We start from the raw sequence: 27114 nt of genomic DNA on the forward strand, positions 1-27114 counted from the left end.
TCCTTAAAGAAAACAAAAAATTTTAATACTCTTTTTACAGAATTTTTTTTTAAAACCTCTTAAATGTATCTAGAATTCTTAATTAACAGTTATTACGACACACGATGTGTTATTAAAATTTTTACTTCGAGTGTTTTCGAAAAATTTTTTGAAACTGTAAATAACTTTCAAATTTTTATAAAAAAATAAAAACAGCTTTGTTTTAATACTTTTTTATACGATATCTTTCTGGCTGAATTTCCTAGATCAACATTTGAATTATATAAAAATCGAAATTTATTTTTTCTCCGGGATGATCTCTTTTTTTTTTAAAAAAAAACAAGTTAAAAGAAACAATTGACTGAGTTAATTGTTGAAATATATACAGTTTTGATTACGGAATCGTTTGTTTTTTACATCATGTAAATAAAGAAAGATAGCCACTTTTAGATAGCCACACAGAACTGATATTCCTATATAATACATATACTATATAATTTGGGCCTGATTTCCGCCTTCAAGGTTACACAGTGATGTTTACGAAAAAATGTTTTTTTTTAAGAATCATTTTTTATATCTAAACTTTTGTCATATCTCTAACGTTTACGAGGTCCAGTTGACCTATGTTGCTCATTTGCGAACTCGGCCTAACTTTTTACGTCCTGAGCACGCTATAAAAATTTCAGTTTAATGTATTTTTCGCTTTTGAGTTATCGTTAATATTTTTAAGCGTTACAAACTTGGAACTAAACTTAGTAATATACCTTGATATACTTCATAATGTAAGCCTGTAAGCACTGATATTCAACACTTTCTATATATATAGAGTAATTAAACAATTTTCTCAGTTAATTGCTTGTTTTCAGAAAATTTTGATTCGGGATAGGAAAAAAAGTAGTTTTTTGAAGAAAAATAAATCTTTATTATAAGTAATATTTAAAAATAGACAATTTTAAGTACATGTTAGAAAAATTAAAATAAAAAAATATTGAAATAAACTTGAACAGTTTATGTAATTCTGCCATAGAAGAACTCTCCTTTACCAATCACCAACCAAGTTTTTTTTTGCATTCTTCTTCTTTGGTTCCTTCTGGATCATATTTTTCTTTGAGTTCTTTAAATTTTTCTGGTTTTTCGTTTTTGAAATGATTCCATACTTTCTTGACTCCTTCCTTTTGTTTGTCAGAACATTTTTCACAGCAAGTATTCAATGCCTCTTTCATATTTTCTATAAAATTAACAAACCGATTTTAATTAAAGCTTACCAAATGTATAAATATTATCGAAGATAATAAATGAGAACTCTAGGATATTTCGAAATAAATTTCGATTTTTGAGAATTAGCTAGTCGTGATTACTCTTATTATGAATGTTACTCTTTGCTATTTTGGTGGCGGACTACACCCGTTCTGATTGAGGAGCTGATAAATGAAATTATCAGCGGAAAGGTGGTAAAACATATATATGGTATGGACTCTATTGCCTAAGTGTGTCCTTTGTGGACAGCCAATATAACTTAACCTAACCTAGCTTTCGATATTTCGAAAACCAAAGGTAGATATCGAAAAAATTTATTCTTATTTTTCGTCTACATGCATAGGTTATATCAAAATTTATTATTCAAGTTGAAAATAAGGTACAAATAATTTCAACTACAAGTCCAAACTTAACGCTCGTACTTACTAACTTCAAAAATATAATATAATTTCAATACATACTTTTTAATTCTTCCCCTTCTGGTGTACATTTTCCATTGTCAAAAACACATGCCATATAATTGTCCATTAAACGAGGATTGTTCAGGATTTTATCAAGATTGATATTATCCCATTTCGTTGTATATGTTTCACCATCTGGTCGTGGCACTGCGTAAACAATGGTAGCTAATGCTACAAACACAAACACTACTGCGAATTTCATTTCGATTGTTATTATTGAATGTTACAAAGTTTGAAAAGTTCACAATGAAAATGCAATTGCACATCCATCTTTATATATCAAAAATTTAACAAATTAAATGACGTAAATCAATATTTAATTTGTGTCTATTAAAAATTTTGCTACGATTTTTTACCAAAAATTTTTTTTTTTTTTAATTAAGGTGATCTAACAGACGGTATAAGGTCAATCTTCACCCACCAGATAAACAGATGAGACATAAATTTCAATTTTTGTTCCAATTTCCTAGATCAATTTTTTGTAATATATAAGTACGTATTTCGACTAATAAGTAGTCATCATCCGTATGAATTAGTTCATCGTAATTATTGTGCAAGTTTCTCGTTGCTAATTTGGTGGCGGACTGCACATCGATAGTTTTATGTACCTGTAGATGTCGATCAATGTAGATGAAAGCATGTACATTTGAAATCTGGATAATGAAACAATGAACTTGGATAAGGTAACCTATTCCAAATTCGGTTTTAATAATAATTGCAAAATTAAGGTTGAATTTCTGGAATTAGTAATGGATTTTCGAAGTAAAAGATTATTTACTTTCACTAATTTATTTATAGTTTTTAATTTAAATTTGATTTTGTGGGTGATACAAATATTCGAATATCATTGGCCCATAAAGATCATGCTCATTGGTCAAGCACTACGTCACCTGAACGAAACTGATTGGTCGACGTCACTGACATCACAATTTGACAGATATTTAGAACCATAGAATACATAGATAACGTGAGAGATATGCTAGCCTGTAAGTGGATGCGATATGATGAATGAGAGAGAAGACTGCCAATTAGTTCCTACGTGTCCTGGTCATAGTCCTATGTCATAATCATATGATGCATAGAGAGAAAATTTAAAAAAAAATTGGTTATAATTAATTTTATTAAAAATATCCATGAACACTTTTCGAAAGAAAAACTACGATAGGAGTGTTCAAAATTTCCTAAAAAATATGTCTCATCTGGTTATCAAATGGGTGAAGATCGACCTTCTACCGTCTATTGTACTAAAACTTACCTGACAATAATTAGGTAGTGCAATAATTTTTTTGTAATAATCTTATGCAAAAGTATTTAAATTACATCTTACACCCATGATTCAAAACTTGTTTCTATTTAAATGTAACAAAAAAGTTTAATATTGTTTTTATTTGGAAAATTTTTTAATAGAATTGGACTATTACCGTCTGAAACTGAGCGTGACCATTTTAGTAAAATTATCTTTTAAAGATATTAAACGTATCGACGTCATAACTTAAATTTTACGCTTCGATTCAATGACGATCTATTTTTTTTAAATAAATAAATTTTATTCTACAAAGTTAATTTATGGGAAAAAAAAGCTTCGGTTTGACATCTTAACTCCTCGTTCGGCTTATAATATGGCTTTTGACTTCCAAAATTGGTTGTTTATGGCGTTTTGGTACCAAAACGAATGTATTACCAAAAAAAATTAAAATATTGTGAGTCAATTAATGTGTATTGTATACTGTGTAAATTTAAAGTCGATTCTCTGAACGGCTTACGATAAATTAATTATTAAAAACAGCCTTTTTTTGCGAGGTGATATATGAAGAATTCAAAATAATTGTTGGTTTTTTAGTCAAGAAGTGTTTTTAAAAATATTACCAATTACATGAAGAACTTTTATCAATAATATTTCAAAAGTTTTAAGCTTTGTTATCATTCCTAAATAATGAACTGTGCATAAAAATGAAAAACTTTTTTAGGGGAAACTTTGATAGTTCATTTCTCATAAACCGTTCAGAGAATCGATATGAAATTTTCACAAAAGACGTATAAAAAGATGATTTATTGATATCATTTTCATTTTTACAGCATCTAAATACCTTAAAGAGTTGAAATGCAAATGATAACAAAAAATTTTAAATTTTATTATTATCAATGACTCAACCTTGTATAGGTCTTTGTGGGAAAAATGTCCACTGTGGTCTTTTTTTTTTTTTTGTCAATTTAACGTCCAGAAAATGTGAAAGGTTATTTTTAATATGTTTTTTAACGTTTCATTTATAATTCTGTGAATAATTTTCCACGCATTTCCCATAACCATAGTCATCTCTAAAGACCTTGTATGTATTATGTGAATTATGCTATGACTTTAACTGTTAAAAAATTTAGGGAAGTCTAATTAAAATGCACGCATGCAAAATATTAGCATTTAAATTGCTTAATTAGTAGCCATATAAAAAGGAATTTAAATTTTGTATTTTTATAGTCAAATTTTAATATTCCTAAATAACATTTACTATTGTTTAGAACAATAATCCAACACAAAATGAAACTTTCTGTAGTATTTGTGATTGTTGCATTCGCCACCATTGTTTACGCTGCACCACAAAGTGGATATTCAACGAAATTCGATAGTATTGATCTGGAAGCGATTATTGCCAATGATCGTTTAGTCGATAGTTACGTGGCATGTTTGCTAGAAAGAGGAAAATGTACAGCCGAAGGTGAAGAATTAAAAAGTAAGTATTCGAATTAAAATTTTTCATTGGATCTGTTGAAGCTCTTCATAAAAAAATCATCATACAACGTTATATCGAAGCGGAACACTAAGCAAGATAATTCGATAATTCTGGTTTTTGAAAAATAGCCTTATTTATGAATACGGGCCAATATTTACGCTTTGACCATATCGCAAACCATTTAAATTTAAAGAAATCTTTAAATTTAGATCTCTTCGAGAACTTGTTTAATCGGTCCATTGTCTGTATTTAATATTTTAAATTTTTGGAAATAGAATCATTTGAAATGAGCATAAAATTAAAATTTCAGAAAAATTTCAATTCAAGCTAATATTTGATGTTAATTTTCTTTTTTTTTTTTCAAAATTTTATTTCAGAAAACATGAAAGATGCTGTCGAGACATGCTGTTCTAAATGTTCGGACAAACAGAAGAAAGGAACTCGAATAGCTTTCAGCCATTTAGAAAAGAATAAACCTGAAAAATTATCAGAACTTAGAGCTAAATTCGATCCAACTGGTGAATACGAAAAAGAATGCAGAAAGAAATTGACAGCTTAAACTGAAGAATTAGATGAAAAATTTTTAGGAATATGTGAAATATTAAATTTTTTTGAAATAAAAATTATTCTTTTATAAAAAATTATTCTCTCATTTTATTCAAGCTTTCCGATTTTATTCAACCTTTCAAACCTTTATTTCCCTTTTCGAGTTCAGATACTTAAACAACTACAGATAAATTAAAATAGAAATTCATACATTGAAAATAATCATACTCTATTTTCTCATTTTCGGTGGATCCTTGTTGATTATAGCTTTTTTTCTGTTGATTATAGTTAGATAGTCCAGAAAATGAATGGTGTTAAAGTGGAAAAAATATAAAAGCAAGAGTAATTAGAACAATGATTCTTCCGTGAGAAATTAATACTAGAATCTATATCTCGCGCTTGTAAATAAAATGTTACGAATGAAGCGGTAAACTACCCCCGAGCCAAAACATGCTAATCATTATTATTTATGTACATGATATTGTGCTAAAAATCCCTCCACCCGTAAAAGAAGACGATTTTAGAAATTAAGAAATTATCTTCTTTATCGTCAAGCCCAATTTTTCCCCACAATGGGCTAAACTGATGTTGCATCGAGATGTTACATATGAGAATTGAGATTTACAAGTCGAGAAAAATCAATCAGTTAGCCAAAATATATTATTACATATCGGGAAGTAATTCAAAATTTTAAAAGATTTCTTTAAGCACTTTTAAATCTTCAGCACAATAAAACCTTTTAGAATAAACTTCAAATATTAAGCCTTCGTTCTAAAAAGGCTTAGCTCAACTTTTAAAACATAATTTCTATACTAGCCCTCTCCAGTCCGATTCGCTAGGCATAAGACTATAGGGTATCGAGTGTTAGTTCTTGTTCAAAATTTATATTTATTACAGACATATATGTATACAGGATGCCTTGGGACTCGATGGACAAAGCTTAAGACCGTATTCTTTGGACAATTTTAAGTCGAAAGTGCCTATATACTTTTGCTCAAGATTCAATAGTTAAGGAGTTTTGGGCACTATTTAATTAAATCAATAAATTAAAGACATTATTGAGTAAAGCAGTGTAATTAATAAAAATTTTTCATCGTATAATACTAGAGGGACTGTTTTCGACTATGCGTAGGTTTTTCGTCGGAAAGTTCTTGCATTACGTTATTGGGACGTTCTGCATTAGATTTAGACAAAATACCTTTCTCTGCCAAATGACAAAGCAGAATGAGAACCCTTGTTTATTATGAATTCTTTGATCAGAAAACCGCCACTGATATTCTATGTATTTCCTTGCACTGACGCGCTTTCATTTCCGTCACAATATCCGTAAATAAAGTGAATATCGGTATATTCTTTTATTTGCAAACGTGGTCAATAAATTAATCTTAAAATAACAAACTAAAAATTTAAAAACAAATTTACATATAACGACATCTATGAAAACTAAACGAGCCTATTGATACAGTTATGATCCCAACACATGCAGTGCCATCTATGAATACTAAATGAAACTATTTTATGATCTGGATAAACTTTAATGAACTATTTCACACCTTCTCGACGTTTTATTTTCGAGATAAAAATAAGCTTACATCCTTTCTCAAGGTCTTATGTATTTCTATACTTACCGAAGTCCATAAAAATTGGTTCAGCGGTTAAGGCATTAAAGCGATGTATAATATAAGTTAGGATTAGGATTAGGATAACCATAAATTAATTATTTTATAATTTTTAATTAAATTTAAGTTTTTATTTTTCAAAAAATATAATTTTACAATTCAAAAATATAGTAATATATAATAAACATAAGCATCTCATTGTTTTTTACATGCTTTTTCGTATTCACCAGTTGGATCAAATTTCGCTTTAAGTTCTGCCAATTTTTCTGGCTTGTTTTTTTCTAAATGATTGATTACTTTTTTGGATCCTTCCTTTTGTTTTTCAGAACATTTAGCACAGCATGTTTCAATACCATCTTTAAAATATTCTGAAATAATAAAAATTTTAAGATAAAACCACTTGAGATGAAAATTAAGATAATCAAATTCAGATTTCAACTCAAATACATACTTTTTAATTCTTCACCTTCAGCTGTACATTTTCCACTTCCTTCGACACATGTTATGTAAGAATCCAATAATCGATCATTGGTAAGAATCGAATCTAAATCAATATTATCGTATTTTGTTGAATATCCTTCTTGTGGTGCAGCGTAAACCATGCAAGCTAATGCTACAAACACAAATACTACAGAAAATTTCATTTTGACTAGAAATAATTGTTGATGGATCAATGGTAAATGTTATTAAAAGATATTTGAGCTTGACTATAGAAATCAAAAATTTAATCAGTCTTTATATACCTAAAAATTAAACAATTGGAATTTTTATAGCATGCCTGAATTTTAATTAAACTTTACTACTTTATTTAAAATTAATTGAAATTGCGTGTGTTTGAATTTAAAAGGTCAATTTATTAAGCTTATATAATCCTACTTTCACCCTTCGCAAAAAATCATCATTCGTCAGTTTAAATAAATTTCACGAAATCTCTTTAAAATTCGGCCATGCTAGTAAAATTTACTTAATTTATTTTAAAGGTATATAAAGACCGTTTAAATTTTATATTTCTATAGTCAAGCTCAAATATCTTTTAATAACATTTACCATTGTAGCATTCGCTTGCATGGTTTACGCTGCACCTCAAGAAGGATATTCAACTAAATATGATAATATCGATTTAGAATCGATTCTTACAAATGATCGATTATTGGATTCTTACATAACATGTGTCGAAGGAACTGGAAAATGTACAGCTGAAGGTGAAGAATTAAAAAGTAAGTAATATCGAAATCTGAATTTATTTGTCTTAATATTCAGCTAAACTAGTTTCATGTTAATATTTTTATTTTTTCAGAATATTTTAAAGATGGTATTGAAACATGCTGCGCCAAATGTTCTGAAAAACAAAAGGAAGGATCCCAAAAAGTAATCAATCATTTAGAAAAGAACAAGCCAGAAAAATTGGCAGTACTTAAAGCGAAATTTGATCCAACTGGTGAATACGAAAAAGTATGCAAAAAACAATGAGATGCTTCAACTTTCGTATAATTTATATTCCTGAATTGTACATAAATTGGTATTATATTTTGAGGAATAAACTTCATATGCTGGTTTTTAAAAAAATGAGTCCTTAATTTCAGTAAATTGTTCCCTTATTAGTATTTTTGATCTGTCAACTGCTTTTATCAATGAATATTGCAGTTACGCTGGAACTTATTATACCATGTATATATGAAATATACATAGTATATTAAGTTTAGTCCCAAGTTTGTAACGCTTACAAATAATGATGCTAAGAAAAAAATTTTGTCATAGGTATAAAATCACCTAATTAATCCATTTCCGGTTGTCCGTCCGTCCGTCCGTCCGTCCGTCTGTGGACACGATAACTCAAAAACGAAAAAAGATATCGAGCTGAAATTTTTACAGCGTACTCAGGACGTAAAAAGTGAGGTCAAGTTCGTAAATGAGCATCATAGGTCAATTGGATCTTGGGTCCGTAGAGAAACCGTTAGAGATAGAACAAAAGTTTAAATGTAAAAAATGTTCCTTATCAAAAATTAAACAACTTTTGTTTGAAACATTTTTTCGTAAACATCACTGTTTACCCGTGAGGGCGCCAATTAGGCGGAAATTTTATAATATGTACTATACTTGATTAACAGTTATGTATGTGTCACATGTTTGTATGTGTAATGTGATAAAGAAATCAACACTGACTATGCATGGTATTTCAACAATTAACTCAGTCAATTGTTTGTTTTCACTTGTTTTAGGTTAATTAAAGGTCATTCATAAACAGCACAAAACTAATGCACTGTGCACAAACAAACGTCTTCATATTTTTATAAATTTTTGTACTAAAAGCTTTGCAAAATAGGCACCATATTGGGGTCCGTGGCTAGTCGATGTCACTGTTTTTAATGGATTTTCTTGAGATACTTGCCAGTAACTTATGTATTGAAAAACGTTTCCACAAAAATTAAATGATGATAGATTTTAAAAATCAGCGTTATTTGAACTTTTCCGAGAAAAGTGGGATTATTATACCTGTTATAAAAAACTGAAAATTTATTATAGAACAAGTGAAAACAAACAATTGACTGAGTTAATTGTTGAAATACCATGCATAGTCAGTGTTGATTTCTTTATCACATTACACATACAAACATGTGACACATGCATAACTGATAATCAAGTATAGTGCATATTATAAAATTTCCGCCTAATTGGCGCCCTCACGGGTAAACATTGATGTTTACGAGAAAATGTTTCAAACAAAAGTTGTTTAATTTTTGATAAGGAACATTTTTTACATTTAAACTTTTGTTCTCTAACGGTTTACAAGATGGGTCCTACGGACCCAAGACCCAATAGACCTATGATACTCATTTACGACCTTGACCTCACTTTTTACGTCCTGAGTACGCTGTAAAAATTTCAGCTCGATATCTTTTTTCGTTTTTGAGTTATCGTGTCCACAGACGGACGGACGGACAACCGGAAGTGGACTAATTAGGTGATTCTATGAACACCTATGACAAAATTTTTTTCGTAGCATCATTATTTTTAAGCGTTACAAACTTGGGACTAAACTTAATATACTATGTATATTTCATATATACATGGTATAATTACGATAATTCGTTGAAAGTGGGTTTCAGCAGGTGTTGAATAAAAACACGAATACAAAGAAACCTTTGTAATGATTGAACTGTTTAATAAACAAGTGAAAATAAATAATTGACTGAGTTAATTATTGAGATACCCTATATAAACAAGGGAAATTTTCGGGTACGGAACCCAAAACTTGCACTTCAAACATATCTAAGAACGCTTTCAATTAAATTTACCTTTTTTCTTAGAACCTTTTTCAAACTGAACTGATTTTGAGAATCATTGCCTATTTTATAATTGTTCCGGGTACGGAACCCTAAGCTCGCAATTGAAACATAACTAAAAACACTCTCCATTAAATTACCTTTTAACCGAAACAAAAAAAAAACATTTATGTCAAAAAGAATGGTGGCCGTCATTTCGAAATATCGAAAAATTTTCTTTATTTTGCCCCCTTCAATATGCCGCCTCGCGCTACCGCGTTTTCAGAACTATCATCGTTAACGTGTGGTAGACATGTGTTTTTAGCCCAAAAAATTTTGTTTAACTCTCGATATGTTGTATGTTTTTACCATAAATAATAAAGTTTTTAATAAATCAAAATCGATTTTTTGTTTAAAAACTAAAAAAAAAAAAAAAATTAATAAAAAAAACGAATTTTTACAGGAAAATAAATTTTTATTTAAGATTAACTCGAATTTTTTTTAACAATAGAAAAGGTACATTTTAGAATTGAACACTAAATCAATTTATTATCGACAGTTAAATTTTTGTAGTTAAATTTTTTAAGCTTTAATTTTGTCTTTGCATTCTTTTTCCTTGGTACCTTCTGGATCATATTTGGCTTTGAGTTCTTTTAATTTGTCTGGTTTTTCTTTTTCCAAATGGGCGAATACTTTCTTGACTCCTTCCTTTTGTTTGTCTGAACATTTTGAACAGCACGTTTCAAGAGCGTCTCCAAAATGTTCTGCAAAATTAAAAAAAAATTATTTTATTTACAAATTTAAAACATCAAATTAATTAAGGTTGATCGGACATTAAAGCAATTTATAGATAAAATCTGAATTCATATGTTATTAATCTAACTCATATCAAATTATTTTTTAAAAAAATTTTACGAAGTGTTTTCATGAAATTAATCATAAAATTGGATTAAAAAGTAAAAACTTCAACTTTTATAAATGAAATGTCTTACATAACGTTAAAATTTATAAAATATAGTTTGACCAAGGGTTTTGTAAATATCTTAATTTTAAAAGATAAAAAATTCACGATAATTTCCGGCGGTCAAAAGACAATTATTTATTATTTGCAGTAATTAAATAAATACATAAATTCGATCACAAGTGATGTTAGATGCTATTCACTACATTCAAACAAATTAAATAAATTATTGTATCTTAAAAAAAACGTCAATTATAATCGAAAGACTTCGATATTTAAAATTAGTAAACAAACATTAATAATTCACAAACAAAGCAAATAAAACATGCGTTGAATTGAATAAATTACACATTGAGCCTACAGCAGCACGTAGGACTCAGTGGGTTAAGGAATTTGGCTGGAATCCAAGAGACCCGGATTCCAGTCCTGGTAGATGTGTATTTTTTTCAAATTCCTTTGAGAATTGAAATTGTATCATAAAAAAAAAACGTCGTACTCAGTAAATTAAAAATAACTTGTGATAGAAATATGGTGAAATTAGTTAAAATGAATTTAATTATTTAGATTATTTCTCTGCTCTAATATTTTCACTCGTGCATTAAAAAATAAATTATTAAAAAATAAATTTATATAAAATTATGTAGAGGTTATGATTTACAAAGTTAAAGTATATTTAACGCGCGAAATATTTGATGCATATGCAGAGCGCGTGAGCAAATCACGCAACTGAACGGTTCACGCGAGTACTGAAAGGTTAATAAAGCGTCGGACATAAATAAACGGATATTTTAGGCTAAAAATTTGGGAGGAACAATTTGTCAAATACATACTTTTTAATTCTTCACCTTCCGCGGTACATTTTCCAGCACCTTCAATACAATCAATATAATTTTGTAATAATCGTTCATTCGATAGAATTGAATCAATATCGATACTATCGTATTTCGTTGGATATTTATCTTCGTCTGGCTTAGGTAAAGCGTAAACAATGGTAGCTAATGCTACAAACACAAACACTACTGCGTATTTCATTTTTTTTTTTAGATTGTTGCAACAAAATTTGTATAAATAATCAGTAACAAAGGTTCTTTTACTTTATGGCAATATCGATTTGTTTCCGTGTTTATATAGTCCAAATTGTATAAATCTGAATGATGACGTTTTTTCTTAAAGAGTATATAATTGACGTTTTATTATGGTTTTTTTTTTCTCTAAGGTTTTTTCTTTTTTTGTGATTAATAGATATTTTTAATTAGAATTGATCATGAAAAAAAGAATTAGGTTGTTTTATGATTATTTATGATTAATTAATGTTTGTGTATCTGGTATGTAATCAGCGCACACATGCATTGCTTACCTATATATTTAAATTTGAAACTGTATAGGTGGTAATATAATTCCGTGTTTAATCAAAGAGCTGTTAGAACAAATAAGATAAAAACTAACTCGACCCGTGAGGCATACCGCTCCCGTAGTAACCGTAACCCGTGGCTAAAAACAACAAACAACAAATTTCGGAGAAAAGAGGTGACCAAAATAAAAGGACCTTAAATTAATATATTAGGAGAACATGTTTAGGAGAGCATCTGTAAAAGGTAATATGTTTGCCTAATAAACTTATGATTTAGATTTCGTTAAATCATATTATTTTGTTCAAATTTGTCAGTCAAGCTTGTTTTTTCCTAAGGGTGAAACTTCTGGACCATGAGTACATTTTTTGTCAAACCTAGACATAATAAGCTTAAGAATGAGACGTGAATCAGGGATAAAGAATAAGGAACATAACAGTAGGACAGGATAAAAATCTACTAGAGTAATGAAATATAAGCAATATCATTTATGCTCTGGAGGCATTTATTTACCTAGAATTTAATTCTAGTTTTTTATTTTTTATGTACAAAAAACTTCTGATAAATTTGATAAAAAATAACGCAATAAAGGCTCAAAACAAGGCTCGAATAGCCTAATTGGTAGGGCGCTTGGCATGAATCAAAGAAGTCCTGGTTCGAGTGTATTTTTTTCAATTCTCTTTAATCAAAATTTTTTTATTGGACTTTTACTCAAAGAATATGTGATTAAAAATTCAGTGAAAATCGATATAAAATACATTGCTCTAATGGAGAAATCTTAAAAAACGTCATAATTTAAAAGTTATTGATAATTTTCATTTGGAATGAATGAGAACATAGAAAAAACTTTTATAGAAAGGAAACATATTATCTCTTTGATGATGAATTTTATTATAACTTTATGAATATAGAGGAAAAATAAGAATAAAATTTTTCGATATCTGCCTTGGTTTTCGAAATATCGAAAGCTGAATAATTAAAGAAAATTTTCAATTTGCAATATTTCGAAAATTACGCCAGATATCGAAAAATTTTATTCTTATTTTTCGTCTTATATCATCCAGGTATAATATGATCTGCATAGTGTCGAAACTAGATACTTTTTCGATTAATTCTCATGTTTTCGAGTCAAACTTTGGGTGAAAAACCTAACATATTTGGTTTATATAATGGATTTTTTTTCACATCTATAAATTCCTAAGCCTATAAGAGAGTATTATTATTAGGTTTAAGTCATGTGAGCTCTTGGTCTATTTTTTAATGTGCATAAGCTTAAAAAATTTCCTAAACTGATATTGAAAGGGAAATTTTATTCAAAGAAACTACGTCATCATGATAATCTAATAAAATTTAAGATTAATGTATATATTCACCTAGTGGAACTAAATATCGAGTGGAACTCTCAATGATAGAACTTTATTACCCCAAACTAAACTAATATTTCCTCTTTAAAAAAAAAGATAATTTCAAAAGATTAAAATTTTATTTCTCAAAATAATTATTATTTTACAATTGAAGAAAATTTAAACTGATAATTGTTTTCTGCATGCTTTTTCGTATTCACCAGTTGGATCAAATTTAGCTTTGATTTCTGCCAATTTTTCAGGTTTATTCATTTTTAAGTCGCTGATTATCTTTTTCGATCCTTTCTTTTGTTTATCAGAACATTTACTGCAGCAAGTTTCAATACCATCTTTAAAATATTCTGAAATAATAAAAACGTTAATATCAAAATAGTTTTTCTTAATAGGGCCAATTCATATGTTACTGACACTACATTTGACCCACTTAATTTTGCCTCACATTATGAATAGGTTTTTTCATCATGTCATAAGCGCAAGTGTAGAGTTTATTTTTTCGTACTGACAGCAATAAGTAGGACTAAGATAGAAGATATTTGTTATTCATTTTATCACATTGGCTATAAATCATTTAGTACGAAACAAATGTGAATCGTGATTTTAAAATGAAAAGCCCTATACTATTACGTCAACGGTTTTATTTGTAGTACCCATAGTTTTACGATTCTACATTATTTAACTCTCTACAGTTAAAGAATGCGATCATAAAACTTTATGATACATGATTTCTTAAACAAAATGCAAATGTGACTGACACTACATGAATGAGGAAGTTACGTTCGAGAATGTTTTTAAACTTCTAATATCTTCATCTATGCAGGATTTGTGATTTTAAATTGTATCTGGGGCTAATTACATAAAACAAGCTATTGGAAATTGTAAAATAAAGAACCTTGGTATTTTTAAAACTTGGCTGACGCTATCGTCACTTTTAATCGAAAAACAATTGTATTTTGATTTGCATTTGAAAAGAAACCTTAGAAAATAATATTACAGGTCAAGAGAATTTCAATATTAATAATAGATTTCAAAATTTACTAAAATGCTATTTTTGAGTACAATTAATAAGAATCAAAAATAAAATTTTAAATAATTGTAATTTTAATGTTCTTATAAACATAAAAAAAGAAAATTCAATGAAAAATTAACTATCACGAAGAAAAACTATTAATTAGGTTATAACAGTGTTGGCACCATACTAAAGTATTTTTACCATCAAAAACGGTTAAAAATTTTCCATTCATGGTACACTTTTACATGGACTCACTCAACTTACTTACTTTTTAATTCTACACCTTCTGGAGTACATTTTCCATTTCCTAGCAAACATGTAATGTAAGCATCCAATAATCGATTATTATTAAGAATCGAATCCAAATCAATATTATCGTATTTTGTTGAATATCCTTCTTGTGGTGAAGCATAAATACTGGTAGCTAATGCTACAATCGCAACTACTAGCGCAAATTTCATTTTGACGCAAAATAAATTGTTACAAACAATGGTAAATCTGAAGAATATTTAATTTTTTACTAAAGAAATACAAATTTCAATGGTTCTTTATATACCTGAAAAAATTTTAATTTTGGTAGCATGTCTGTATTTTAATGAGACTTCTCGAAGGATTCAGAAACTTGCTCTATTTTATTTAATCAAAAATATTATATGATATATCTAACAATAAGTAATTTTCTAGGACACTGTGATGTTGACCTCTTACATAAATGAATTTAAAATGTTAATTGTTATTAAAATTTCGAATACATTCTGGGGGAAGTCAATTTAAAATGCAAACATGCCATTAAAATTTGTATTAAATGTTAAGATCTCCATACACGATTAAGCGTTAAGATCTCCATACACGATCTCCATACAGCTTGTATAAAGTCATACATTGGTTCATCATGGTCCATATACGATAACTATTTAAAACATACATAAGTTTAAAAGGGAATATCGATGATTTTTGAAGTGAAAAGTAATAATTAGCACGAAAAACGAAAAATATGACTCAAAATTAGTGGGATACGATTAAAATTTGGCCAAATTATTAAACAAATTGATTCTTTGAACTTTATGACGTCATAAAAATAAAAAAACTTGATTTTGTTCTACCACACGCAAATTTTATCCAATTTTGATCAAGCAAGTATGTAATCCCACTAATTTGGAGTCATACTTTTCAAAAATTTGGCCAAATTTAACGTATCTTCAATAAATTTTGAAAATGCAGTTCCATGGTTTCCACTTTTGATATAAGGACTAATATAAACGAATAATTAACACAAAAAATAAAAAATATGACTCAAATTATCCAAATAATTATTTTTTGAACTTTATGACGTCATAAAAATACAAAAATTTGAATTTGCATACCACACACAAATTTTATCCAATTTTGACCAATCAAGCACGTAATCCCACTTATTTTGGATCATACTTTTCAAATATTTGTTCAAATTCTCAAATCTTCAATAAATTTCGAAAATGCAATATCGTGGTGTCCACATTTGATATAATGGTTAATATAAACTAATCACTTTTGGTTATACCTGTAAAAATTGTGACTCAAGACCATCATATATTACTTATTTTTACTTTATGGTAAAAAGTATACGACATTTTGATGCTCTATCCTATGTATTCTTTTCGAAAAAAAATGCCTGATAAATTTTTTGAACCTAAATCAGACAGCTATCCAACTGTTGAATATGAAAAATCCTTTTGAAAACAATTTGTAGCTTAAGTTTTGATATTAAGCTAGATTAGGTTAGGTTATATTTTCTGTCCATGAAGGACACACATAGGCTATTGAGCCCATTGTGATACCATATATGTGTTTTACCACTATTTCGCTGATAATTTCATTTCTGCAGCTCCTCAATTTCAGAGGCTGAGTGCACCTCTATGCATATACCATGCACCATGTACTACACCAGCCCATCACAACTATTAATTAAATTAATTTTGTTGCGACAACGGCAATTGAACTCGCTACCCTAAGCATACCGCGGACGGAATTGGTTACGCCTTAACCAACTGAGCCAGTGGAGCGACAAGTTTTGATATTGCTTGTATAAAATGATTTATTTATAGAAATAAAAGTTTATTTTTATGAAAATAATAATTATTTATTTCATTAATCATAGTTGTTAATTTATTCATATAAATTATTAATTATTAATTCAAGAAAAAATTTTATCATCTTATCATATAAATTGTTATGAACGTTCGATTTCTGATGCGCCGTCCGATTTTAAAGTAAATATCTTATACATAAATGTAACCATTCCTGTTTCTTCCATTAATTCTCTATATGACAGAATATTCTTGATCTAAATTATAGATCAGAAACGATGGCGAAATTATGGAAACCAAAGAATTTTTTATAGATTGAAAACGGTTCTTTAAAAAATGAATCGAGATCAAAAGTAAACAAATACTTTCCACATTTTCTTAACTGAAAAGACAAAGTTTTGGATGCGAACAAACTTCTATTGAATCAGATGCAGGAATGATGTATTAGCGCCGAAAGCGAATATGAATAATAGTTCTATCATGCATATCTGACTTCCATTTACCACAGATGATGGAATTATCACAGTAGGTATAATGAAATAGTCGAAAATTTGGTACAGTGCGAATTGAGGCAGTTTTCGTTCCCTAGGAATGGCTCTGAAACAAAACAGCGGCAGAAAATCTAAGCAGGACTGGATCTGAGCAGGGCATGTGAATTTGACCTTAAATATGATGAAAATTTTGAAGATGTTGAAAAACCAAAGTATTAAACTACAAGTGTAAATGTAGATAAAATCGATAATGTACAGAAACACTAAAAGCTAAATTGTTGAAGAAGAAAGAAGCAAAAAAAAAAATTTCATCAAAAGCAAACAGTTTAATATTGATTCTTCAACGGGTTTCATATAATCGATTTAAAATGATTTTTTTTTTAATTTTCTTCTAAGAAATCATAGTGGAATGTTTATTGACAATCAATAACAACAATTTGAAAAGGTTATAATATTTTAAGATAAAAATAATTTTCTAATAATTTTTCCATAATTGAATAAAAAATTCATCAATTTCTACGAAATCTCTTTGTTTTTTGACAAAATATTAGTTTAAAAGTTTTAAAAAAAGCCATGATATACAAAATTACGTCTACAACTTTTGTTTGAAACTTTATTTAAAATTAACGAATAAATTGATAATTACGGTATAATGTCCGTTATATTTAAGTTCATAAAACCATTCATATATACTTACAATATTTGTGACAACATTTGTGTAACTGTACATAATACTTATACATAATATATGTATACATATACAAATTATACTCACACAGCTGCATATTTATACATTGTTTTTTGTGTTTTTTGTTTTTAACAAGACGGGCAAGGAAGGCTAGAACCGATTTCTTGGTACGTAAAAATTCGTCCTAAATTACAGTACACGGTATGAAATGTATGGCGTTTATTACAATGCTGGTATGGTATAAGGATAGATATTACTATCTATGTTAGAATAAGTAAGATTAAAGTATTGAATAGGGCCATCCACCAGAAGTATTGTGGGACAAACTTTTTAAGTTTTTTTCTCAAAACTTTTACAGGAGTAAGTTTACAGAGATTACTAGGTAGAGTAATGAAGGCATGTTTCGTCATTGTCGTTCCTGACAAATGTCTGAGGCCAATGATCCAGGATTAACATCCATTTAAAAAAATAAATACACTTTATAACAAAAAAACAAATTTTTATTTTTAGTAGTTCGTATTCAGAATTTATTTTCTTCTAATTTATAAATTATATTTTGCTCTACATTCTTTATCTTTCTCACCACTTGGATCGAATTTTTCTCGTAATTCTTTAAGTTTATCTGGTTTGTTCTTTTCCAAAAATACAAATACTTTTTTTACTGCTTCTTTTTGTTTTTTTGAGCATTTGGAACAACAGGTTTGAACAGCATCCATAAAATGTTCTGAAAAAAAGTTAATCAATTTTTTTATCATGTCGTTAAGTTCTTGCAAGGTAAACTAAATTTTCAGCATGTCTGAAAAATTCCCAAAATGATAATTCTGCAATTACTGCCAAGCAAGTTAATAAAAAAATTAGATTTTTTTGATAATTTGTTGATATTTAGTCATTCTTTGACCTGAGGGGGTTCATTTTGGTCGCTAACCCCCTCAATTGTCAGCGGCGGTCCATCAATTTTCAAAAACAAACAGATATAGGCCCGTTTCTATTTTTAATACAAATTCGAAAAAATATCATAAATAGAACAAAAAAAAAACCTCTAATCCCGCCGTTTTCGAGAAAAAAATTTGTCAATTTCAAAACTTGCTCATAATTAGACAACGGATAAAGAATACCAAAATATGTATTTTTGAATGATCTTCAACTTTTCGATTTAATCAGCGAAAATCAATAGTTTTCGAAAAAAGCATTTCTTTTCAAATTTTTTCAAAAAACTCATTTTGGGGCAAATTTTTGTACAAGTTTTTTGAATTTTTCATTTTGATAACATTACGAATCCATTCCCATTGGCCACGAAGTGTGTACCTCAAAAAAGTTGCCCTAAAAACTGCGCGTCTGAACTATTTAAGTAATTTTATGTTGTTGCCATAAATAATCTAAGAAGCCAAAAAGTTTTCAGCGATGATCCCAGCATCGAATCGAATAAAGTTACGTGACCGACTTATGATTACATTAAAGACCCACTTTGATACAATTTTTTTTACTTAATAAAAATTTGAAATTGCAATACATACTTTTTAATTCATCACCTTCCGTTGTACACTTTCCAGAACCTTCAACACACGCAATATAATTATTCAATAATCGATCATTATTCAATATTGAATCGATATCGATATTATCATATTTCGTTGTATACATATCTTGAGCGTTAACAATGGTAACAAATACCACAGCTATAAACACTAATGCGAATTTCATTTTGAATTGCAATTATTAAATTACTGTCACAAACTGTAAAAGCCTTTTTAAAAATCACTACAGAAAATAAAATTTTTGTCTTTATATAATAAACCTTTGTGGTAACTCGCCACAAAGCCTCCATATACAGAATACACTTTCATTTTCTTCCCCACAATAGTAGCTAGTTTGGGAGCCAGTGATGTAAAAGCAAATAACAGAAATATGATAACCTTGCATTTATAGCCTATATACATTTATAACCTACTCAAAAAACAAGCCGTGGATAGAGTCTGCTGCGACCCTTGAGTTAACTTCCTGGTTAAGTTAACTTGAATAACTTCCCAGTATAATAAAAAGTTATAAAAAATTTAAAAAAAACACAAACTCGACTCGATCGAATGCTATAAAATAATTTTTAGATCATATTGTCTTTAATACATACTTCTTCTCCAAATTAGTGTTAATGCCTTGTCCTTACCACGAAACGTAAAGATATGGTGAAATTTTCGACTTCGAAAAGCGGGCCCATTACAATAACCTAATAGGTAGTGAAAGTTTTAACTTTCAAAGAGTTTGTGTTTTTTTTAAATTTTTTATAACTTTTTATTATACTGGGAAGTTATTCAAGTTAACTTAACCAGGAAGTTAACTCAAGGGTTTATAGCCATTCACGTTTGATTCGAAAAACAACGATTTTACGATAGTTTAAAGCTGTTTGTAAACGGTAACCCAAGCGAGCTACTTTTAAGTAAGCCTTCTCGAAATTATTGTCGACTAAAAACCTTCCAGTTCATGGTTCTCTGTTAGATCGAAAACAGTATCACAGAAAAAAACATTTTTTTAAAGGGGGGCGTCCATAAACTACCTGAATCAATTACGTACTCTTTGGAAACACTTCATTACTCCATGTAACCTATCGTAGCCTGTAGTATGACCTCCCCTCTCTTCTCGGTTCTTCTTCCAATTGGTATTTTTCCAGTTGTCAAATTTAGTTTGAGGTTGTCTCTATATAGAGGTAAACAACTCAGAAAACATGATAATGTCAAAGAATTTTTCTGATTTAATTAGTGATTTTCTTGAATATTGAATCACCTGATTACCTGAATATAATATGATAATGGATAATTTTAAATTAGAGCCGTAAGTAATTTTCCACCACTTAGACAGGGAGATCCACGTAACGCAAAATGACAAGGAAACGCAACATCCTTTCAAAAATACTATGATTCAACAAGAGTCATATACATGAATACTTGTACTTTTTTTATTTACCCGCCTTATCGGAAATCGGCATTTTTGTTTTTCAAATGCTTATTTCCTGAATGAAACTTTTTGTCACGTGTTTATAGGACCCTAGGATAGGATACTTAGTTTTCTGCTTTTGTGTCAAAAGTGAAATTTCGATTGAAAAATGATTTTTGGAATACGTGGTAGAATTTATGCAATCTGATATCGGATTCATATTCAGCGATCAAAAATACCTACTAGGTGACAATTTTAATCCAAAATATGCCTTTCAAAAAAATTTGGGTATCATACGCCCCCTGCTGGAGTCCTATGCTCCCTTCTGACTAGGTTAAGTTGGCTGAATGTTCGTTGGGGTCCTACAAACACGTTACAAAAAGTGTCAAATCGGTGCTTTTTTCCCACTTTTCCTGTGCATTCCGGCTTATAAGTTGTACTATTTTAGAAGTGGGATTAAAAAGATGAACACATTTTCATGGAACATTCTGTACCTTCCCTCAGGTTTTATTGATAATTAAAAAAAATTCCTTTATTACATAAATCTGTCTTAATAAATCTTGCATATTATATTTAAAAACAAGTTAAAAATTCCCAGAAATTCTGAATTATAACGTTCATACATTGTTTACATGTAACCGCATAGTTCATTGGAAAATTAAATTTTTTCTTGGAAACTTTTATAGGTTATTTGTTTGTGTTTATATGGACAATACAAAGATCAACACACCATTTCGTGGGTTTTTTTTTCTGTAGAAGGTAATTAAACTTTTTTTTTTCATCAATATTTATTTTAATACTTTCAAAATTTCAAGGCTTAATATTCTGTAGATGTAATTAAATCGTCAAAATTACAATTTTTTAACACTTAACGTATTTGCAAAGTTTGTCTCACTTTACGCCATCGTGAAACATCTCTTGTTTATGTGTTTAGCTTTGGTAATAAATTTTAAATGTTTTCTTTTGATTAAATACCTAATACACGCAACCGACATAGCTTACTTGTTAACATTTCTTATTCAATAAAATCTGTATACTATGATGGGAAAAAGTTACCCCCAAATTACTTTTAAAACAGTTAAAGATTAGAAAAAAACAGGTCAAGTGCGAGACGGGCTCCTAGACGAATAGTTCCGTACCATCATACAATCGTAATTTACATGGCATTCATTTTGACACTCTATTGACAGGTATGGTGGTTTATGAAATACAGCCCGCTGACAGATCCTTCGGGTACGTAGCCCTAAACAATTATTAAAACTGACTAATTTTAGATTATCGTATGCCCGCGGAAAAAAATCATAGAGAATTTTTTCATAGTCCTTGGTAATCATCGCAATAAATATTTTCAAATAGGCCATGACATGAACTCATATACATTTCAGTTTCTTTTCTAGAACCGTTCAAAACTAATTTCAGGGTTTTTGAACTTTTTCCCAGCACTGTACTGTTACTCGAACGAAAATTTGTACTGTTACTCGAACATACTTCATTTTTTGATTGAAAAATCCAATCTGACTTCAAATTTTTCAGTCACAAACCTTTGTCCAAGTAGAAATCTTCTATTTTAATAATATCAGTTTCATTGGGGGTAAATAAGAAATTTTCTTTAAAATGGTTTTATTCTACGAATATTAGTTTTTTGGATTAATATGTTCTTCTGATCGTTGCGGCCTTTCAATTGTATCACACTGAGTTTACAACAACCTATTCCATGAAATATCTCGGAACACATCGAACACCTGAAATGAGTGATTACACATGATATTTATAAACGGTTTTCCATTAAGAATGATAGAAATCTATACTTTAACATTAAGTTGTGTATGAGCAGCTTGTATGCTGTAAGCCCAAATAACAATCGCAACTTCTCTTGGCAGGGCTCAATACTTGCAATATTGAACAAGGCAAGAAAATTGTTAATCTTTTGTTTCCAAGTGCGTGTTCAGATTGAGCTACTTACCGTGTATGTCCTGTTTTTTATATACTCATACTATGGAGGGTAAAGGTAAGGAGAGCCATCTTGGTGTATCGAGTCTACTGCTGAGGAAAAGTGTAAAATTTAAAAGAAGTACTCAAAATAATAAGATTAGGATAGAGAACTAAACAAGACACACTCTTCTACATAAGCGCCTTTCTGGTCAATTATAGAACTGTAATTTTATGTTTTCAGCTAGATTCTTTTTTACACTGCCCTCTATTTAAGATGGCCCTTCTTGTAGAGCTTATATATTATCGTCAATAGAATTCGACTATTAATCGTTTAGTAAGAAATTTTAAATCAACTGGTTCAATGAATAATCAAACCACACGCGAACGTCATTGAAGCGAATTTAATTTAATTTTAAAGTTCTATCCTTCTCAATGGAAAACAAATTAATATATCGAGGAGAATTCGGAGCGCCTCAAGCTTTTATAAATATTCATGTATGAGTGACCATTATTTGCCACTTTTTACTAAAATATAATAAAACTTAAAAAAACGTAAGCATATCAAATATGGTGGAAGCGATGTGAAAATATCATACCATTGCATTATCGCGAGAACCAAGTAAGTGAAATATTGATTCCACAATAGGGGATAACCCGTATGTCGAATTGACCATATTACCTATAAATATGTACAACTAAACTTGATTCCATGACAAAATTTGAAAGTGAAATTAAAATTGATTAACAAACGAAGCAATCTAAGATTGCATTCAAAAGTTGCCCATCTTCTTTTACCAAAGTTTTATGTGTAATCTTTATGACGATACCCACGTATGACGTCACTAGTCGATATCTCCCTCTTTGAATAATTAGGAATTTTAAACGTTCGTAAAGATTTTTAAAAACAACTTCACTTTTCTGCACGTCCAGTGAGAATTCTTCACCTGTAGTGATAAAAAAAATTTTGTCCGATCCCTTATTCGAGGACATACAAATGAAGTTTCCATTTATTTTAGTTTCTATTCGAGGACATACAAATAAAATCTTCTAAAACGAAGGAAGAAGGTCATGGCCAACGATAGATTATGTACTCCAATCTCTAAATTCGTGCCTTTTTCGATGAAAGATATTTTATAGTTACAAAGAATAAAAATGTTTATATAATTTAAATTAAAATTTATTAAACTTAAATCTTTTTACACTTTTTATAACTTAAACTAAATTATTATAAATTAATTGTTTTTTAAGCTTTAAGTTTTTCTTTACATTCTTTTTCATGTACACCTTCTGGGTCATGTTCAGACTTCAATTGTTTTAATACATCGGGTTTCTTTTCTTCTAAATGTTTGAATACCTTCTTAACACCATCCTTTTGTTTGTCGGAGCATTTTTCGCAACAGTTTTGGATGGCATCTTTCAAATGACCTGTATTAAATCAAATAAATGAAACAAAATTAATACAAATTTCAAAATAAGACAATTCTACTATTAGCGAATTTTCTGAATCCTAGCTCGTAAATATTTTAGTGGAAATTAGTATCACGACTCCTTAAGAACCGATTTTAATGTAGGACAGTGAAAAAAATACGAGAAGTGAAATCTAGCGATCGAAAGATCCCGTTAAGTTTTTGGTTCGTAACCTATCGTGGGCACCTTTCACTTTTTAGTGTTTTTAGAAATGTCTGTGCATAACTTGTATACTTGTGTGCTGTCGATAAAGCATCTATTGTTTGAAACTGGCAATAACCTGGCGGACACAGCACACACTGTAGTTGTTATCCATCAATACAGAATGACCACATAGCTGCACATTAACCGACATCGTACGTCTTCGGGTTACCATATATATGAACTATGCTACGTAGTACATATAACAGACAAAGCATCTATTGTTTGAAACTAACAATAATCTGATGGACACAGCACACTATACAACACTTAAGGAATAAATTTCAGTCGTGCGTCGGATCTGTCATACTCAACTTTTTCCCCAGGAAATTAAAAATTATTCTGATGATATTACAAAAGGCAATCTAGAATGGGCTATATGCATATAAAATCGGTCCGCTCATTTTAATCTATCCCCGCCAATATTTCTCCAATTCATGCCCATCACTGATCCACAATTTTAAATATACTGGTTATAAAATAGTAAAAATTTTTCCGGAGTTATTTTTCGAATCGAAGACATTCAACAAAAAATGGATTGTAACAATTCGGACGTATTTATCTCACAATATGTCTGTTTAAATTTCTGATCATGCTTAGTACAAAAAAGCAAAAAAAAATTTTTCGAAAATCGGTCATATGCTCCAAATAAATCTTATGAACAATTACCATATTTTGCATTTATTTTCTGAGTAAATGGCCTTTGAAGGAGAAAATTTCTTAGTGAGGTATTCAGTTATCACCATAAATTATCTTAATAGTAGCGTCCGACCGAAGTTTCGACTTCGATTACGAATTTGGATAGTTTCCGCTACAATTGTTTTCTACCCAAAAATATTCAGATACTATACTAAATTATTTTTCCTAATTAAAATGAAGTTATGTCCGTAGAACCATATAAAATTTCGGGAAATAATATAAACTTTAAGAAAGGTCGAATATTCGATTCCGGATTCGGCTCAAAATGTCGTTTTTGACGAACACAAAATAAAAGTCACATTATTTTGGCGATTTCACCGTTGAATATTTATAGTATAGAATAAGAATTTTTTAAAATTAGTATATCATTTTCGGCATAAAACACCGAAAGTTAAAGTTTTCCCCAAAAAATTCGCCAAGAAATAAGTTTTAAAAGACACTTACGTTTTAATTCATCTCCTTCTGCTGTACATTTTCCTTTGCCCTCAATACAATCGATATAGTTATTCAATAATCGATCATTTGAGAGAATTGAATCGACATCAACATTATCGTATTTGGTTGGATATTTTTCTCCGTCTGGTCGTGGAACGGCATAAACAATTGTAGCTAATGCTACAACAGCGAAAATAACTCCGTATTTCATGATTGTTAAATTTGTTTATTATAGAAGATATTTATCACAAATCAAAAGTTTTACTATAAATATTTAATTTCTGTAGCGGCTTTTTATATTAAAATAAACCATATATTGTATGACGCTTATTTTTTACACTTACGACAATTTTTTCATAGCTTTATAAGCATAAATCATTTTTACTTAACAAAAAAAAAGAGGTGGTCTTTTCTGTGTAATTTCATTCAACTGGAGATAAATAAACGCACGGTTAATTAACATTAAGGCAATATGATCACGGTAAGAACTATAAGAATATTGATCTTAAATATCAAAAAAACTGAATAAAAATATATTAGAAAAAATTTATTGTTGACTTCGAGTTGAAACATAGTTATTGAAACAAATACCACGAGACTCGAAATAAAATTTGTATATTCAGAAATTATATTTAAAAAGTATAACTAAAAAAACATACATGCATTTCGATTGCAACGACGCAATCATCGTCAGTAGCTAAATTTATTCTTATAACACATTAAAAACAGTGCAATTGCGGGCCATGTTTTAAATACGGAACACAAAATTCTTCCGATCATGTTAGTTAAACCTGTTAAATTTCACAATAGTTTAGATGCTTACCAAGGCATTTTAATCAACAAGGCGGACAAGACTCTCGACCGTGGTAAAGGTCCTATATAATTCGAATAAGATAAAATTTCTTAGGTAGGTTAATAAAATGCAAATTCAAAAAAGAAATTTTCAAAGTTGTATTCCTCGAATTATCTTTTATTATCGATCTCGAAAAGTTTGGTAATCTTCGAAAATTTCTTTCGATGAATGTTATTGTGTAGATGCTTTTGAAAGAAATGCGACTTTTGAAAAGAGACTAGAGAAATCTTACAGTTTAGTCTTGTAATTAATAATAGAATTTTTATTCAAAATTCTATTAGTTTATTACAACCCTGTTCCAAAAACTTTGATTTCCTAATCCAGTAACTGAATTCAATTATCTGGCAGTGAAAAGTAGTCCCAACATAGTGCAAGTGAGAAATTCTGATTATAAATTTAAAAAAGTAGATCGTGTAAATTTTGAAAGTGTTGCTTTGCAATCGAGCTACAAAAGTCGTTCTTTCCGGATTTAAATACGACCGGGAAGTCCGTTCTTTCGGATAGGGGACACAGAAAAATCGTTTTTCATTTTTTTGATAGATGCACAGAATGTAGCTAAACGAATTCGAATTCATTATCTGCACCATTTATCTCTATTTTGAAGGGATATTTCAGTTTTCTAACAATTAATATTCGGTTTGAGCCAATAATTTTTACGAAGATTAAAAGTTTGCAAAATCAATTGGTGATTAGTACCTATACAAATAAATCACCTATGTACGTATACACTTATGTATCTCTATTCGGTGCCGTGAGAGTGCTGCCATACAAACTTCTCGCCTTTAACACTTCTATATGATTGTAAATGAATCATATATATTTT

At 29.3% G+C, this 27114-nt stretch overlaps 5 protein-coding genes across 5 annotated transcripts; 2 read left to right on the plus strand and 3 right to left on the minus strand.

Annotated features, from left to right (window-relative positions):
• Positions 1 to 929: 929 nt before the first annotated feature.
• LOC123295237 lies at positions 930 to 7247 on the minus strand. The gene is made up of 4 exons (XM_044876506.1): positions 7040 to 7247; positions 6796 to 6956; positions 1698 to 1911; positions 930 to 1207 (listed from the first exon to the last, which is right to left on the minus strand). The coding sequence occupies exons 1-4, from the start codon at positions 7230 to 7232 to the stop codon at positions 1026 to 1028; spliced, it is 750 nt and encodes a 249-aa protein (XP_044732441.1). The 5' UTR covers positions 7233 to 7247; the 3' UTR covers positions 930 to 1025.
• On the plus strand, positions 4216 to 5027 carry LOC123290708 (ejaculatory bulb-specific protein 3-like). Its single transcript, XM_044870987.1, has 2 exons — positions 4216 to 4423; positions 4801 to 5027. Exons 1-2 carry the CDS (start codon positions 4231 to 4233, stop codon positions 4980 to 4982), a joined length of 375 nt encoding a protein of 124 aa, XP_044726922.1. The 5' UTR covers positions 4216 to 4230; the 3' UTR covers positions 4983 to 5027.
• Positions 7248 to 7535: 288 nt separating the features above from the next.
• On the plus strand, positions 7536 to 8136 carry LOC123295245 (ejaculatory bulb-specific protein 3-like). The gene is made up of 3 exons (XM_044876518.1): positions 7536 to 7541; positions 7610 to 7805; positions 7886 to 8136. The coding sequence occupies exons 1-3, from the start codon at positions 7536 to 7538 to the stop codon at positions 8056 to 8058; spliced, it is 375 nt and encodes a 124-aa protein (XP_044732453.1). The 3' UTR covers positions 8059 to 8136.
• Positions 8137 to 10311: 2175 nt separating this feature from the next.
• LOC123295255 lies at positions 10312 to 15010 on the minus strand. Its single transcript, XM_044876530.1, has 5 exons — positions 14803 to 15010; positions 13691 to 13866; positions 13585 to 13595; positions 11643 to 11905; positions 10312 to 10615 (listed from the first exon to the last, which is right to left on the minus strand). Exons 1-5 carry the CDS (start codon positions 14993 to 14995, stop codon positions 10434 to 10436), a joined length of 825 nt encoding a protein of 274 aa, XP_044732465.1. The 5' UTR covers positions 14996 to 15010; the 3' UTR covers positions 10312 to 10433.
• A 3266-nt stretch (positions 15011 to 18276) lies between these two features.
• LOC123295264 lies at positions 18277 to 25710 on the minus strand. The gene is made up of 4 exons (XM_044876541.1): positions 25448 to 25710; positions 23886 to 24061; positions 19294 to 19486; positions 18277 to 18503 (listed from the first exon to the last, which is right to left on the minus strand). Exons 1-4 carry the CDS (start codon positions 25647 to 25649, stop codon positions 18322 to 18324), a joined length of 753 nt encoding a protein of 250 aa, XP_044732476.1. The 5' UTR covers positions 25650 to 25710; the 3' UTR covers positions 18277 to 18321.
• Positions 25711 to 27114: the final 1404 nt, after the last annotated feature.

The sequence above is a fragment of the Chrysoperla carnea genome, chromosome 1 (genome assembly GCF_905475395.1).
Source record: "Chrysoperla carnea chromosome 1, inChrCarn1.1, whole genome shotgun sequence".
Taxonomy (NCBI): domain Eukaryota; kingdom Metazoa; phylum Arthropoda; class Insecta; order Neuroptera; family Chrysopidae; genus Chrysoperla; species Chrysoperla carnea.

Coding starts and splice junctions, on each gene's coding strand:
- LOC123295255 (XM_044876530.1), bottom strand. CDS start 14,995: ATGAAATTTGCGCTAGTAGTTGCGATTGTAGCATTAGCTACCAGTATT. Junction 13,867..14,802: donor AGAAGGTGTAGAATTAAAAA/GTAAGTAAGTTG, acceptor TTATTATTTCAG/AATATTTTAAAGATGGTATT. Junction 10,616..11,642: donor GGAAGGTGAAGAATTAAAAA/GTATGTATTTGA, acceptor TTAATTTTGCAG/AACATTTTGGAGACGCTCTT.
- LOC123290708 (XM_044870987.1), top strand. CDS start 4,231: ATGAAACTTTCTGTAGTATTTGTGATTGTTGCATTCGCCACCATTGTT. Junction 4,424..4,800: donor CGAAGGTGAAGAATTAAAAA/GTAAGTATTCGA, acceptor ATTTTATTTCAG/AAAACATGAAAGATGCTGTC.
- LOC123295264 (XM_044876541.1), bottom strand. CDS start 25,649: ATGAAATACGGAGTTATTTTCGCTGTTGTAGCATTAGCTACAATTGTT. Junction 24,062..25,447: donor AGAAGGAGATGAATTAAAAC/GTAAGTGTCTTT, acceptor GATTTAATACAG/GTCATTTGAAAGATGCCATC. Junction 19,487..23,885: donor AATGTAAAGAAAAACTTAAA/GCTTAAAAAACA, acceptor TAATAATTGCAA/TTCAAAATGAAATTCGCATT.
- LOC123295237 (XM_044876506.1), bottom strand. CDS start 7,232: ATGAAATTTTCTGTAGTATTTGTGTTTGTAGCATTAGCTTGCATGGTT. Junction 6,957..7,039: donor TGAAGGTGAAGAATTAAAAA/GTATGTATTTGA, acceptor TTATTATTTCAG/AATATTTTAAAGATGGTATT. Junction 1,912..6,795: donor GTGAATACGAAAAAGCATGT/AAAAAACAATGA, acceptor TAACATTCAATA/ATAACAATCGAAATGAAATT.
- LOC123295245 (XM_044876518.1), top strand. Junction 7,806..7,885: donor TGAAGGTGAAGAATTAAAAA/GTAAGTAATATC, acceptor TTATTTTTTCAG/AATATTTTAAAGATGGTATT.